Here is a 16,652-nt window from a genome sequence, read left to right on the forward strand (position 1 = left end):
TTGGGTTAACGTAATGCTTCACTACTTTAAATTGTAAAAGCTAAAGTAAATTTAACAGATGCCAGTGTGTTTTATTTTCAGAAAAGAATTACTTAATGACCTACCATTACAAGGTCATATTCAATGTCCTTCTGAGGTTGTTGACTTAAATGACTTAAATTTCTCATAATAGATTGACTAAATAATATTCTGAACAGAAGAAACTTTGACGTGCCCTTACTCCTTTCAAAGTGAAGGAGGCAGAGGAGGAGACTTGGAGTCAAGATATTCACTGTGTTCAAATCAAAATTAAAGGTTTAAACTAGACCAATAAGAATCTCGTCTAAAAACATACATTTTTAGTCCCAGATTACTTTTTACAAATAACTTAACAAAGACAAACAAACAAAAAAAGATCCTTTGGAAAGTCTCCTTTCATTTTTCCTTTTGTAGAAGGAAGGCATACAAATGAGTGGTCCAGGAGCACGAGTATCCCCATTTTCCCTATGGAAAACCAATACAAGTTTCTCTTATGCGTGCTAAAATCATTTTCTTATTCTGGAGGAATCAGTTTGAAGCACAGGAGCATTTATTGTGACTCTTACTTGATCGTTGCACTGAGCTTGCTTGCTGAGATACTGGTGGTGGTGGTAATGCGTTCTGGGAGGTGGATGTGTGCAGAAGTTGACTGAAATGCAGCAGTTTCTTCCCTAGAGACCCATCAGGTAACAGCAGCTTTTGATCGCACCCAGGTCTTCCACACTGGTCGCCAAGGGACTTTAAGGTTTTAATCTGAATGGTCACTGGCCTGTCTCTTATTGCTAATTCTTTGCCCCTTGGCACTGATACGGATGATAAAATGGTAGAAAACCAGGCTCTTCATGGCCTCTTCCTCAATCCGTGAAGGCCTTCATTTTTTTCAGCTCCTCTGCTCACTCTCTGTAACTACAAGAGCAATGTTTCATGCTTTGCCCAGGAAAAAAATACTCTTAGGATTCAAGTAACAGTTAAAAGTACAACATGAATTACAGTGTTGAGTCACTGGAAATGACAGCAATTCTAACCAGAAAAGTGTGAAAACCATATATATTTTGTTTTCAAGGCATAACTCTGGGGAAAAATAACAATGAGTGGCAGACTCTTTTTCTAGAATACATTCCGCAAGAGGTATTTAGATAATTTGGGACATATCCTAAAAAGTCTCTCCACTTTGTGTTCCTTTTAGCCCCCAGCTCCAAGTGATTCAGCTGTGCTGGTTGTGTCCTTTGTCCTGTTTGCAGGAAGCCTGCTGAGCACCTCTAGGCCAAGGAGAGCGTTCCTCTCCCACCTACTGGGAGGGGGCAGATGAGCTGCACATCCTGGGTTTTGGCCTGATGTGGGCTAGTGCTCGGTGCTCTTGTATTCACTGGATGAGCTATAGCCTTACATGTGTGCCGAGATATGAAATATAGCCTCGTCATTTCTCTGCGGTTTCAGTGGAATGCCATTTCTCGTAGTTTATCCTGTTTTTCCAGGTACAGCGTATTGAGTTTCAATCCCATGTCTGGAAAAACAATGTTTCTCTTAAATTTGGTCGTGTCTCTGAAGTTTTTTCATAAAGGTTATGAGACGAACTTGATAAACTTGAAATCTGCAGTGGCCAAGTATTAAGAGCTCAGTTCTTATTGGAACAGATGGAATCTGGTCCTAGACTGTAAAAGATTTGCAAGCTATAGTGAAAGATTATGTTGGGAAAAGTAGCAGCACAAAATTCCTCGTTCCTGTTATTAAAAATTATAATCTGCAGTATCTTCCACATTTAGTTTTCATAACAACCTCAAAAGAAAAAAACACCCTCACTCTTCAAATTCACAATTACCGCAATCTTCAAGGTCTCTCAGGTGGATTTTGTGATGAACTGGCTTCAGATTTGGTTTGCCAGTTTCATATTTTCTCTGAGCAAGAAAACAAATGCATCATTTTAGCTCATGCAATAATGTTCCAGGGCAGCTATTTTCATTTCTGACTTTTCCAGGTTATAGGAAAATTTTGATTTCTATGGGAACAGTAGTATTTTGTAAAGCATCCAAACTTTTAAGAGCACAGGACTGTGCTTTGCATCATGGTCTGATCCAAATACAGGCATATAGAGTTCCTGCAAACAGTATCTCCAGAATGGCAGTTTCTCTACTTGGCCCTTCCCAACTCCTGCAATCATTTTGACATCCAAAATAAGTGATGTCAAGTCCCTTGAAGGGATAGGGGGGAAGATGGTGGACACCCTTTAAACACAATTCCTTTCACACAAAAAAAATCCAGAAGATGCAGCTGAAGACAGCACCATTCTGTAATCAACATCCAAGGGACTGGAGACGGCTCAAATTGTGTGGGCTAAGAAAATGACATCATAGATCTGGGAAGCTGCTTTCAAAGGATGAGGTAGTGGGAGGCTGAATTCAGATGTTATTTACACCTCTTTAATCCCACTTTTTTTTTTTTTAAATCAGTGCGAGTAGGGAGGTAACATAGAGCAGAATATTTGAGCCTCTCTCTTCTTTTGGAGTGCCAAAGCCAATGATAATCACAGCCTTTTGGAATAGTTGGCAGTAGGGTGTCTGATAGATGTAGTCAGTCTTGCATTTGACGTGATGTACAATTTCGGAATTAGCACGTATTTTTCCTGTTAGTTTACTGCACGATGATGCTGTATTGCAAAAGAGTAGAGAGCACGGGTGTGATGACATGAAGACTAAGTCTACGTCAGAACTATTTGTGTTGCTTAATGTCCTAGTCGAATGGTGTGCTTTGTTCACTTAGAAATAGGATGGAGTGGCTGCTAGTTCTTAGGTATACTATAAGCTGCTTTAAAAGTTGGAAATGTTGCACCAGTCAAAAATTTTGCCACCATTTAACATTTGGACAGTGCTTTGAAGATAAAAAGTGCTCCATAAATACTATGTTCTGCTTTTTCCACTGTTAGACTTCACACCAGCTATTAAAAGAACTAAGAACTGAAAACACTTAAGCTCAAGAAATAGTAATGAATACTAATAATACTTTGTACTTCACTCATGCTTATGTCCAAAAAAGTTCAAAACTTTTACAAACATGAGGAAAAGGTTAGCCTAGCAGTTTTATTATCCATACTTATAAGCCAGAGAAATTAAGGCACAGAAAAAAAAGGGTCATATTTTAAAATAGGCTTAGACATTTAAATTTTACAGATCTCAATTTTAGATTGCATCAGACCTTTAGGGCATAAAGGTCCTGGGGTGACTTATTCAAGGGAAAGAAAATTCTCCCCTAGCTTTTTAGTATTTGTTGTTTCTGGCAAAACATAGCAAGGAGGGTGACACTACTTTTTTGTTGTAATCTGATAATTTTCTGCAGAAGTTTTCTGAGAAAAGCTGATCAGGTTGTCCCAGGAGTGACAGCAGAGGTCTACCATTGTCAACCAGAGAGATATAAATAAGACAGGGTGATGGGGAGATATGATACCTTTTATTGGAGTAATCGATACAGTTAAGGGGAAATAGATGCACTTTCAGATCCTGAATAAAAGCCTGCGTGCCACAGGACCTGCTGGTTTGTGGTGGGTTTACCTTTGCTAGCTGCCAGACACCCACCCAGCTGCTCTTTCACTCCTCCTTCTCAAGAGAATGGGGGCAGAAAATAAGATGGAAAAGCTCATGGGTCAAGATAAAGACAGGGAAATAAATCACTTAGCAATTACCGTCACAGGCATAACTAGACTCAACTTGGGGATAATTAATTTATTGCCAGTTAGAATAAGTTTGGATAGCGAGAAGCAAGGACAAATTAAGACAATACCTTCTCCTGCTCCCTTTTTCCCAGACTCGGCTTCACTCCTCTGTTCCTGACCCTGTGCCTGCTCCCCACCCTTACTGGCACAGGGGGATGGGGAATAACAGCTCTTACTTCCTGCTCCTCATGCCTTTCCCCTGCTCCAGTGTGGGCCACAGTTCCTTCAGGGCATATCCACGTCCTCCAGCGTGGGATCCTCCATGGATCCTGTCCCAGAGTACCTGCTCCAGTCGGGGTCTCCAAGGGCTGCAGGGAAGCCTCCTCACCTTCCTCCTGCTCTCCCCTGGGTGCTCACAGGGATGTTTCTCACTTTTTCCTTCACTCCCCGGCAGCATTTTGCCCTTTCTTAAATATGTGGAACCAGCTGTGTTTGGCATGGGGCAGCCCCAGCTGCTCCTCACAGAGGCCACCCTGCACTGCCAGACCTTGAATTCAACATGTTGACTTTCGGGGTCCCTGATCTCACGTCTTAGCTCCCCGACCACCCTAGGTTAGAGCCGCGAGGTGACCAGGCTGTCCCAGGACTTGGTGGCTGGCGGTGCAGGTGTCTCTCTTCTCTGGCTGACAACCTGGATAGCTTCAAGATTTCAAAGCCAATTATCCTGGGAGTGTCTTTGTGTATTGACTTTTGGTTTGTTTTGGGTTTTCTTCTGGAGGTAAGCCAGCAGAAAGAGAGAAGCCTTAATCAGGTCAGAAATAGTAGCCCCCCTAAAAAGCCGATCAGAGCAGAGGGGTCTTCTCACAGGGACCTTTTTCCCATGGCCACCCGGTCACCCTGAGGCGGAGTGGGGTCCGTGTGGTCTCGCTTCCCGCCCCTGCGTCCCGGAGTGACCTGCACGGGTAGGACGCCCAGCACATCCTTGTTGGTCTGAATGGATCACTGTTTCTAATGCATCCCCCATGAAGTGGGAGCTGGGTGGAGGAGCAGAAGCAGGGGCAGAGGGGCTCATCTCTGTGCCTGGATTCAGCACTGGTTCTGAGCCGAGCCTCTAGCACAGTGGAAGATACGGGAAGGCATTTTGTGTAGCACACAAGCTTGAAACAATTCTCAGTCAACAGGCAGAACGATGTTCAGCATCTGAGGCAGGCTGTTTAAAAAGCAGGCTTATTTTTCCTCCTGTTCTCTAATACAGGAACAGGTATTGTGCACATCTGTATAGTGCTAACGGCACGTCTCTTCTTACTGTAGCAGTGTTCGCTGCCATAATGAAAATAATCAGTTAACAATTATCATGGCTGACAATGCATCTTCACATCCCATCAAGCCACAGATATTTTCCACTGGTCCATACAATGCAGACCCATCAGAAATAATAGGAAGGAGCGAAGCTATTGTTAAGTTACAGCAGCTCAATATTCACAGAATATTCGGCCAGGGATGAACTCCTCAAGAGGCGTTAATAAGCAGCCACGCTTGAATACCTGATGTTTATAAAGGGGAGAAATGTACACGGAGAAGTACATCATGGCTAAAAACCTACTTGATCTGTCCAAAACAAAGCCTAGCCTTCGTCTCTCTTGTAGAAGCAAGTTTACCAGGGCCCAGAAAGAGAGATTTGTCTTTGAGGAGCGATCTGAAAGATAAGTAACACGTCAAAGGAAAGAAAATGCAGTTTCTACTCCTTGGGGAAAGAGGGTAAAAGGGGAAGGGGAAAAAAAAGAAAAAAAGAAAAAAAGAAAAACATTAAAACCCTTCAGATTTTTTTTCTAGCTGTAGCCGTAGCCTCTTTCCTTTGATTTGTCATGATTTAAATTCATACAAAAAGATTTATTTCAAATAAGCCCCTTTAACTGTAGGGGCAGATTTTTTTTTTTTTTTCCCTAAAGCCTTTTGTAAGAACAAAGTAACCACTTGTCACACACAGTGACTAATGAGAGTTTAGTGTGGGTTTTAGTGTTCATTCATACGCTTTGTGTTCAGCTAGTCGTAAGTTAAATCTTTAGAAATCACACCGCAGGAATCCTTCGCTTAGGGGTGGGGGCGGGAGGCGAATCTGTCGAGATATTGAGAACTGGTGAGCGGAAACTGCTCTTTTCAGGCTTCCTAATCGGCGGCGCAGGAAATAAACACATGCAGGAAGTCGTTTGGCCTTTTCTTGAACTTAAAGTTTATACAGCAATTGATAACCGAGGCAAACTTTGTGTACTTAAACTTTTGAAAATTAAATGACATAAAGAGGGCGTGTTCAGCCAATGCCAGCATGGCCTGTAGTTTCTACAACCAGCTCAACTAAATAGTGTATTAAAAATTGGAAAAATTATACAGGGTATTTATTTTTGTAGCTAGAATGCGTCCTTGAGACCTTTTTCTACGTCTTCTTTCCGTCCCCTTTTCCTTCCATTTCACTGATCCTTTCCCTATGAAACTGAGCTGAAGCATTGAAATGAAACTGAAAGTCACGTTTTCTCTGCCTCTGCATTAGACTCGGCTCTTTCATCCTTTCCCTGACCTTCTCATTTATCTTGTAAGCACTTCGGGGTACGGATGGTCTTGGACTGTGTGAAACACCTTGCTTGACAGTGGCCTGTATTGATATTTGGTTAATGCTACGTATATTGTGTATAAAAGTTGTCTTTGAAAGGAGGGTAAAAACAAATGAAGCGTCACTCTTGAATATAGCTTTTGAAATTGATAGCATCAATTTACTAACAAGGACATTTATAAGCATTTCTAAGAAATGTTATTTGTGTTCGTATTTCTCAAGTTTTTACTGTATTACTAAGGTCACTGTGAATTTAATGCTTTAAAAAGAACAGTTTGAGGTTTATAATAATTACAATTAGTTGGTGTAAGTTTGCATGGGATATTGAGAACAAATTTGCCAATAAAAAGGAAGCAAGCAAAACCCAAATGCAGAACAGAATACGGAGGAAAAAGTACATTTGCATGTCTCTGAAGACCAACCTAAATATCTGCTAAAAATGCATCCACTTCTAACGCATCTTCTACTTTTTTTGAAAAAATTTTTTTTTTCCTGCCCTAACAAACCACCCCTATGAGTGCAAGCATTTACTAGGGATTTGGTTTTTTTAAAATGAGGACTAGAAACAGAAAACTGCAGTTAAAATAAAGTAAATAAGAGAAAGCCAGAAAGAATGAAAGCGAATTACATATTCGTAGTCTGGGTTACTTTCAGATTAAATTATCGAATTAACTTTAAGAAAAATAAATTAAGATTTTGTTGGGTTTTTTCTTCTGCTGCTTTTTAAGTAGTTAAAAAAATGTCATGAAGTTTCATAGTCTGTTTAGAAGTTTACACATTTGAAATGTAGGAATAGCGCTGTGAAACGGCTTGGCCTCACCTAGCCACTAGATGGGATTTCAAGACTTCAAGAGATATATCTAAACACTGGCCCCAAAATGCCATTTACTGTAAATTGGACATAGCTGATCAAGAGTTCAATAAATGTCAATATTTAGTTCATTATAATAAATAAATATGGAAGTTTCAACTATTAATCTTGCAGAATTGCACCCTCTACACATTTTCAGGACATCCCCTTATCTCTATAACTTATCCGTTGCCCATTTAATTTAGATCCCAGACTGAAGTATAACAGTAATCAGACTTTTTGGCGGGGATTACAGCGACATAGCTGTTTCACTGGTATCTCCGAAGGAATCATTTTCTTGCTTTTCCCAGCTCCTTACAGGAAACGTTCAAGTTTGTTCCAGACCGTGTCTCAGTATGTATATGCACAATGATGATATGTAGCTGCATTGTTTGTATTCTTCTACCCTAAAAGCTATTTTTACGTTGCATTTCTTTCTTTTTTGATAGTCCAGCTCCACAGTGAGAACGTACCAAAACAGTAAATCGAGAGTGACCATGAGCCCTGGCTTTAGCTCCCAGTGGAATAGCAGCCAACCCGCTTGGAATACATACACCTTTCCAAGAGCAAGCTTGCACTACCAGTCTCATGCTAGCTACACCTACTGTGCTGGACATCCTGCTGTAAGTAATTATAACCTTTTCTGCAGTTACCTGAATGAGCTCTGTGATTCCCTGGGAGGTGGAAGCGCTCGGGGGCTGACAGTTCAGCACACTTCACCAGCGCTCCTGGTGTCCCACGGCAGTCAGGATGGCTCATGTGTACTAACCGTAACTCTAGAAAATATTAGAATGCGTCTAAGACATAAGCAAATGTGAAAGTTTCATGGCTCAGTAGAAATACATATATTGTTGTACATTTAGCAGTCCTTCTCCCCGCATGAAATTACTCTTGTGTGCCTGGGTTTCAGTGTCAGGGATGTGGGCTGGAAAGCAGTATTATTGATGGCTTCTTTTCTGTTTCTAGTGAGTCTGTTAGATGAATGAATTATTCTTTCTATTTCCGAGATTTTAAATCGTATGGATGAGTCAGTGAAGGAAGACATCTCTTCTCATCATTAGATTTTTTAATATTCACTACTTTATCATTAATGTGATCAGTAGTGAGCATGCAATCTCGTTGCTAAGCAAAGACTACTGGTCTTCTGTAATTTGCATGAACTGGTGGCCCAGAAGAATGGGGAGGGGGGACTCGCTGTTGTTGTGTGCTTTAATTTGACAACCATGAAAGGGTGACAACTGAAGGCTGATGGTGGGTTTTGTGATATTGGTGTAGCAGACTGCTTATGGCAGAGCCCTTCCATTCTTTTAGTTTCTGATTTTGAAAGACTGAGAGAGAGTTAAGTGGGGAAGACCTTGTTAGCATAAGCAATCTTTCTTTTTACAGCCAGCCTACACTTTGTTGTTTTAATGTTTGGATTTGAACTTAGCTTTGGATATTGTTAGAACTTCTTAAAGGACGTACTATCTTAACATCCTGTCACGTGTACGTAATGAAGTTTTGCCATCCTATAGTGAATTCCAGTAGGAAAATAGGGGAAAGTGCAGCTTTTACTGCAGAGGGGAAATTGTGCTATGCAATCTTATTGCAAGATCTTTGTGATTTGATTTAGATCTGCTATCTTACCTGCCAACAGACTTTTGGCCAGCAGTTTGGGTTAGGAATTGTCTCAAGCATTAACATGGTAATTGAAATAAAGGAGGTGAATAAATTTGTAAAATCTTATCTCCTTTCTGAGGTGGTGAGATCTCAGAATGAATTAAACATCTCTGTGGATTCTGCTGTTTGCTCAATTCCATTACGGTGTCATTGAAAATGATAAAAACTGTTGTGAAGGAAGAAAGGTATTTGGCATTGGAAGGGAGCAGATATTTTCCTCGTTTAGAATGGTGGCTCAAAAAGAGTCCCTGTACAGCTTAATTTAACTTAAACTGTGGGTATTCAAGTCATTAACTGCTCCTTAACTTTGATCATTTAGAATAAACACTACCCTTTCTGTGAGTCAAGCTTTGACTCTACTAAGCAAAAGAGCATACAAGAAGAATGCTATTCTTTCCTGTAAGATGTTTTAAAAATAGAGACGTCTTCGTATCCATATGAATTAAAATGTCAGTCAAGGCACAGGAGTCATTTTTTTGGCTAATTCCACAGCTCCTTTTTCCTTTCTTTAGACTGAAGCTGATGATACCTCAACTAGAATTGTTTTACCTGTACAATATTTGTTTTCATTGAGCAACTTGATACGTAGTTGTTGGAAACGCTACTTCAATGTGGAAGTCGATTTAGCTGATTGCTGGTAAGTAGGGATTTCAGAATAGCCAGAGTTGCATAAACCTGTGTGCAGATGAGAAAAGCCAAACCCAAGTAGTTAAGTACAAGATAAATAACTAAATTGTTTGATTAGTCCTGCCCTCAGTGTCCCTGGGTTCAACTATTTAGAAAATTTGGCACATTTCTTGGCTCCTGCTCATCTGAGGAGCTCTGCTGAGGTGCTACTCAGCACGTGACTGGACTGATTTCCCGGACTGGTGGTAAGAAGCTGTACAGGTTAGCTGCCGTTGCAGTGCCTACCACTGTGATGGCTGCTTTTTCCATGCCTTCCCTACTTCTGCATGCTCTGAGGCTGTAAGCGGGGCCTGGGCCAGGCACTCCAGCAAGCTCAGTTCCTCCCTCCTGCAGCATCAGCTGAAGGTCAAGTTTTCCAAGAGAAAACAACGCCTTAATATGTGCTTAAACACCTGTGGCAGCATATATGATAAAGTTAGAATTAGTCTGGTTCCTAACTTAGATTTATTTAATCTGGGCTCAAACCAACCCTTCTATGGCAAATGACAACAATAAAAGCTGGATATGGAGGAGCTCCTTTATTCGTGAATCTTCCCAGTGTAACATGCTCAACTGGATATCTACTATACTTCAGAGGATTTTATTTGCCCTCATCTGACACAGGTTCACCCGAACAAGCTGTACATTTTATTGCTGTATGAAGCTGTTTCTGCAAAACCTCCCACATGGAATATGTCTGAAGATCATTGTAGTTTCTTGACACTTTGGAGGCTAACAAACTTAAGAGCACTTTGCAAGTTCAAGGCAGACAAATGTCAGGGAGTTGGATCTAGCCTTGAAGTACTTAAAGATATTAGCCCCTGGAGAGAGAGCCAAGAGAAAAGCTTTGGATTTCTCTACTGTTTGGAGAAAAGCTGAAGGAGACAAAAAAGATTCATATTAATTGGGCCAAATGTAACTCAAAAAAAATAAATTCCCTAATTCATTTTTTTTTTCCTAAATGAAAGAAAAAATACCATACAAAGTGCAGGGTTAAGAGACCCTTACGACTCTGGCTGGTCCTGAGAAATATGTCCGAGCCAAAGATGGGTGTTTTTTATTTTATTTTATTTGAGAGCACACTCTGCATCTCTCTTCCATAGTGCTGCAATTGTTCATTAAAAGCAGTCTTTCCACCCTAGGAAAGAAAAGAACAGGAAGTTTGTTTAAACAGAGTAATTTTTCAGCTCTTGGAGTCGTCTAAGGGAAAAAAAGGCTGCATATCATCCCAGTCAACAGTGCAGTGCAGTTTTTGAACAAACAAGAAGATGCTAACTTCTCCTGTCTGTACTGGGAGACAGGATACCCTGTAGGATCTGTGTACACTAATATGAGTGATAATGTGGTAGATGGCCCTTACAAAGTATATGTTGACTTGTTTTGATAGTAGGGGCTAGAAATGCCTCTGGTATTCACATGCAGAGGCTTGCAGACAGAAAAATACAGTGTGTAGTGCTCAGAATAGGAGGAGACACCTAGGCATCTAACATGCTTATCTCTTGAACTTTTTTCACGCAAAGAAGATAAAAAGGAAGACAAAAAAGTAGTCAAAGTAATTCTGATTATCCCACTGGGCAAGATGGGAACAGTCCTTTGAGCACTTTCACATCTGTGCAGGTTTTCTACCCATGCTTTTTCCAGTCTCTCAAAGATCACTTAATTTCCCTTTCTCCACATTTTGCTAGAAGGATGATTGAATTTCAGCAGATCTTAGCAAATCTTGTCCAGTGAATTAACTCTAACAAATGACTACTTAAATTGTGCTGTAATTTTAAAGAAGTACACATGTAAAGTGGGCAAACAAAACACAGATCTCATCTGCTTTTGACTATTTTAGTTGAAATTCTAAGGGAGTCTCTTATGTCTTTCTTGAATATTCATGTAGCAGTCACAGATATCTGCCACGCTCACTTATGTGGAAGTCAGTCCTTACTTATGAAGGAATTTGGCAACGTGATACTCTCTGATGAAGCACACAGTACTGCTGCAGACTGAGTTACCCTGCAGGGTTTAAACCTTTGTTGTAGGCCCATGGGATCATGAATTTAGTTGCATGTATTAATTTCTTCATGTGCATACATCTCTGTTGCATATGTGATGTCTTTGCATTCCTTATCTAGATATGCAACTCCACATACGTAGGACTTTCCGCTAGAATCCATTCTGCACTCTAATGGGATTTGGTCACGCTCCACTAGACCAGTGACAGCCTTCAAAGCATGATTGGTTAAATCTGTAAAGTTGTTATTTGGAGCTCTACAGATAATGTTTACAAGCTGCTACATCTGAGTTGTCATATGTGGATCAGACAATCAGTTTGCTTAGCAGTACTTCTGTCCCCATTGCAACACTCTGTCCGCAGACTTCTTTCTGCTAACTTCTTTAAATGCATGACTGCTTCTGAAAATATGCTCTTAGTGGGAATGTGCAAAGCAGAATTTAAAAAAAAAAGTGACGCAGAGCTCTATAAGACACTACTGGCCTTCTTTCACTCACTTCTCTGAGCCCTAGTAGGATCTCAGATCTTTAATCTTGGGAATCTTAAGACCCAGTAGAAGGAGCTATAGCTCCTTTTACACTTGCCTGCTGACAATCCTTGGACAGAAAAGCAGAAAGGGAGCAAGGCTGTCACTGTGGGCAACACTAATGGAAGGTCCTACTCACTGTCAGCATGACTATGCAGAGTCCATCGGAAAAATTTCCAGTGGCAGGTAGGTAACCCTCATTGCTGATGACAGAACTGCAGTACTGCAATATTGCACAACTGTAATGCTTTACGTAAACTGGCTGTTTTGATCATTACCACACAAATTGCATTAACATCTGTACTGAGGTCTCAGTGATTGACTTGTTTAACAACTTATTTTGTATACATTTATAGAATTAGAAAACCTACCATTTTTATGTGATTAGATAATATAATGTTTAGGGGCCACCTGGGAACGTGAGATGCAATTATTAATTTGTATGTATACATATACATATCTAATGGCTAGAAGATTGTGTGATTTATATTTATGTATACAGATAAAGTTTTTGGCTAAAATTCTTGCAGAATGACATAGGAAGGTCTTGGATGTCAGTCTCTTCTGATGTGATCCAGTCATCTAAAATGTAAACCTTGTTAGGGAGCACATTCTTGTAAGCGTAATATCCTACTCAAAATCAGTTCTGTAGCACAGAAATAAGATTGACAGAAGCAATATACTGATACATGCCAGATTCTTAAGGTATACCATAAATTATATGATCACATGCTATAATGCAAAGATAATGTTTTAAGAAGCAACTTTCCTTAAATCCAGGGAGTGTTCAATACATATAGTGTGGGTGCCCAAATCAAAGCAGGCCTTTATTTCTCTAGAAATATAAGTAGAAGAGATCAGCACTCCCCATTTACTTTTTTTTTTATACCACGATCTTTCCAGTGAGTAATTCTGTCGCACATCTTTTTAGAGAACGAGACAGTGCTAAGAGTTAAATGCTTATGCAGTATAATACTGTCCTCTATCATCACTAATTTCCAAGATATCTGTTTAAACAGAAGCTGTCACTTTCTGATCTGTCTTGAGCCTCCTGCCTGATTCATTTTGTAATGTCACGAACAGTGGATTGTGGATTCATGGAATAGAGCTGGTCTGATTAGAGATGAAGGAACTTGCTTTTACACATGCACATCCTCATAATCAGCAATGATGGGAAAGGAAATAAATAGTACAGTAGGCATGAATTGGAAATGTCTCTCTAAGAACCTCTCAATTTCACTTGAAGTTCTGAAATCTCAGTTTTCTCTGTCCTTAACGTTAACCCATTCTTACCTTCGAGGGCCTTTCATGTGAGGTTGATCCCTACCATTCTGCAGCCAGTATTTCTTTGGTGCTACTGGCCGTTGTCATTATAACAGCCACAGGTAAAGAAAAATGGAAATGGGTCCAAAGAATCATACACTGTTGAAGGACCATTGAGCAAAATGTCTGCTACATGACACTGGTCACAGTCTTTCATTACATAAAGTGTAAGGGATGTATTTTGATCCTCTAAAGATGGTGATCGCTTTACAGAGCACTGTCGCAGCCTCAGCTTCAGAAGACCATTAGTTAATCTGGGAAAAGCTGAAGCGTGGGCTGGAAAGAGGTGGGAAAGAGATTTCCCAACCAGGAGAAAAAAAAAGGTTTCTCACCAGAAGCAATTTTTTATAATTGCTGACATGTTCCATATGAAATACTGCAAGAAGTGAGGGAGCGAATGAAAGAGGCAGTCATTAAAGTGAGAATGAAAAGGATGACATCTCCATTGCTGGGTATCAGTTGTGGTATAAGAGAAAAGCTGTGCTGGGTAGGAGGAACATAAATGAAAAACTGTGGAGAAAGGAATATTTTTAATTGACAAGATGTTGTAGCTATCAGGTGCAATGGGTGGCTTAGTGATCATATGCTAACTGCTGACATAAATTATTTATTCTGTTTATCTATTACCTCCATCTACAGGAACAGAGCCTCAAAAACATGAACTTATTAGGCCGCAAACGTAAAACACATTTTCACTGTGGCTTGGCTTCTTTGGAGAAGAGAGGGTGGAAATTTCAAACCCCCAAACAAATATGTCTCTTAATTAACTTTTCTCACCATCTGTGCTTACTTATAGCTGAGGCAAGCGGTACCAGTGACTTGTGAGATTGCTTTCAATGCTGCCTCTTTAGGCCAGCTTTTCAAAGCAGCAATCACATGCAGTTAATTCCGATCAGATCAGCTTATCAGCTCAGTTCATTGTAGTGCTTTCATAATCATTCATGTGTGACAGCCCATTAAAACTTGGCCAGGCCTTTAAAAAAAAAAAAATATCGCAAAATCCACGAATGTGTTTTACATTCAGCCTTTGAGGTATCCAGCGTATTTGTTTTGTGTATTAAGCTTTGAAATTGAACTTCTGTGAAGGGTTGTAGGGAAAAGTCACCCGTAATATAGGACTTTAGCCAAAGTAGTTTACTGTATTTTACCTGAAAGAGTAGTTTTATTTAAAAATATATACGATGCTGTGATAACTGTGTTAAATGCTGTCTGTGGCTCTGCTTGGCTCCTGCAAAGGTACAACGTTGTGGATGCAGCCCGGCAGGCCTGGGAGGGCTAATGTGGAGTGTGCGAAAGGCCACTGCCCATGGGTGGTTCATGTTGATCAAGTGAGGTTTTTCGTTTCTGGAGGACTTCTGGTGGATGGCAATTACAGTTTGAAGTTGATTGCCCTGGTCAGAAATGGCAGGGCCTCTCAGAGGGGAGAGCACTGAAAACGCAAAATGTTTCAAATGACTTGCAACAAGTATTTTTCAAAAAGTCTGGGGTACTGGAAAAGTTCCGCCTAAATTTGAGTTTGGAGATGTTTGGTTTCAGAATTCTGATTTTTATGTGTGAATGTTGTTTTAATGTTATTTTTCCCTGTATCCACTGCTCATTTACACACGACATATATTATGTCCTGTTATTCTTTCTCAATAAATTGTTTAAAAAATGTTGTGGATTGATATTTGTTGATGTCTTTTATAGATTTGTCTCTAGCTTGTATTTTAAGAGAAAAAATTCAAACTTTCCCAAGAACTCCAGGACAAAATTTTTTTCTGAACTGTTAATATTAACAAGATTGGAAAAAATCCTCCATATGTAACTCCAGTGCACTTATTTTCAATAAGAAAGATTTCTTTGTGAAAAAATAATTGAAATCTTTGAAATGGCCGAAAAATACATATCGATATATATCCAGAGTACTGGTAAAATATGTACTGCTGAAAAGTTGCTCACCACATCTTAGTGCTAATAAGGTCGACCATTTTGGACGTGAGAACTTTTTGTTTACAAACAGAGTCTATAGGAATTTTCTGGCTGAATCTACTGTTTTATTCTTGTGTGCTGAAGTGGCACATACACGCAGAAAGAAGGTATTTTTGAATAGAGCTGATAAATACAAACCAGATGCTGCCTTTTTTTCTTTTTTTTTTTTCCCTTTTTTTGAATGAAGGGAAGAAAATTCTCTAAATTTAGACTGTAAAATAGACTTGTAGGAGGCAGTAAATACAGACCTCAGTAAATGTCTATAATTTACAGCTACAGATATATAACTACCTATACATATCTCTACATGTATTTGTGCCTGCATTCATATATGTGTGTGTGTGTCTATATATATGTATATATGTGCTTCTAATGTTTATTTTGGTTTTGGTTTTCTGCTTTAATTTAGCAAATAGGAGGTCTGTGGTTCTAATTTAGCTTCTCCGTCTCATTTTCAGTGAGCCAGACAGGTTGTCTTTAGGTTTTGTTAGTAAAGGTGATGAATTCCTCCAGGCTCCAGAGAAAATCCTGGTATTACGGCTTGAGAGTAGATGCTACAAACTGCCAACCTGTCACATGTTTTGGAGACACCTGACACTTTTTGAAAGATTGATTATTTCAAAAGGCCAGCAACTCTGTTGCTTTCATTTTAAATAATTAACATGCTCAGGAGACTTCCTTGTTGTATTGAAGCCCCCAAGGGTGAAGAGTTTTGGACTAGTATGAACAAATACTGCTTCAAATACTTTTGCTGATGGAGTTTGCTGCTGATCTTCTCTTTTAATTTTAATTGGGGGTATTGATTTAATATAAACCCACCCAATTTAGTGAAGGCACAGGGGATGAAAATTTTCCTTTTGCGCTTAGACCTACCTCCTTGCCTTGAAGTTTTATTTACACCAGTCTTGCAAAAGGGATGATATTCAACAGTACTGTCAACAGTGACTTCTGTTTACAAAGGGAGCTGGAAGAAATGCATGTCTGTGGCAAAGACTGATTTGTCAAAATTGAAATGTTCTTTTGATGAATTTTCGGTTTTTTTACCCTTAACAAATTTCAAATGTTATTGCTTTACTGGAAACCCAAATACTGACCGAAGATCACTTATCCCTTGCTGTTTTCTGGCATATGTTCCATCAGTGACTTAGACAATTTGTTGAGAGAACATGATCTACAAAAGACCAAAACTCAAGAGTTCCTTGCATGGCCATGATTAATCTTCTAAGCAATCTGAATGTTGATCTTTATCACCTCTGTTGAAATGTTTGCTGTTGCTTTTATTAGCTGGATTTCCTTTAAAAGAAACACCTTGGGAGATAATGTGATCTGTGTGTCAACCTTGGGCCTGTTTTTCAGTCATTTCTCTACTTTTGGGCAGTTTCAAGATGAAGG

General features: G+C 39.7%; 1 protein-coding gene across 8 annotated transcripts in view; it reads left to right on the forward strand.

Moving 5' to 3' along the window:
- RBMS3 (RNA binding motif single stranded interacting protein 3) overlaps nt 1-16,652 on the forward strand; it is a 716,669-nt gene that overhangs the window by 207,416 nt on the left and 492,601 nt on the right. For 7 of the 8 annotated variants that reach the window (XM_074575088.1, XM_074575087.1, XM_074575089.1 and 4 more), the window contains one exon: nt 7,566-7,739. The exons of the other annotated variant lie outside the window; for it this stretch is intronic. In XM_074575088.1, coding sequence (XP_074431189.1) covers nt 7,566-7,739 — 174 coding nt within the window. The remainder of the gene's footprint in view (nt 1-7,565; nt 7,740-16,652) is intronic. 8 annotated transcript variants of the gene reach the window in all.

This window comes from Larus michahellis, chromosome 2, assembly GCF_964199755.1.
Source record: "Larus michahellis chromosome 2, bLarMic1.1, whole genome shotgun sequence".
Classification (NCBI taxonomy): Eukaryota; Metazoa; Chordata; class Aves; order Charadriiformes; family Laridae; genus Larus; species Larus michahellis.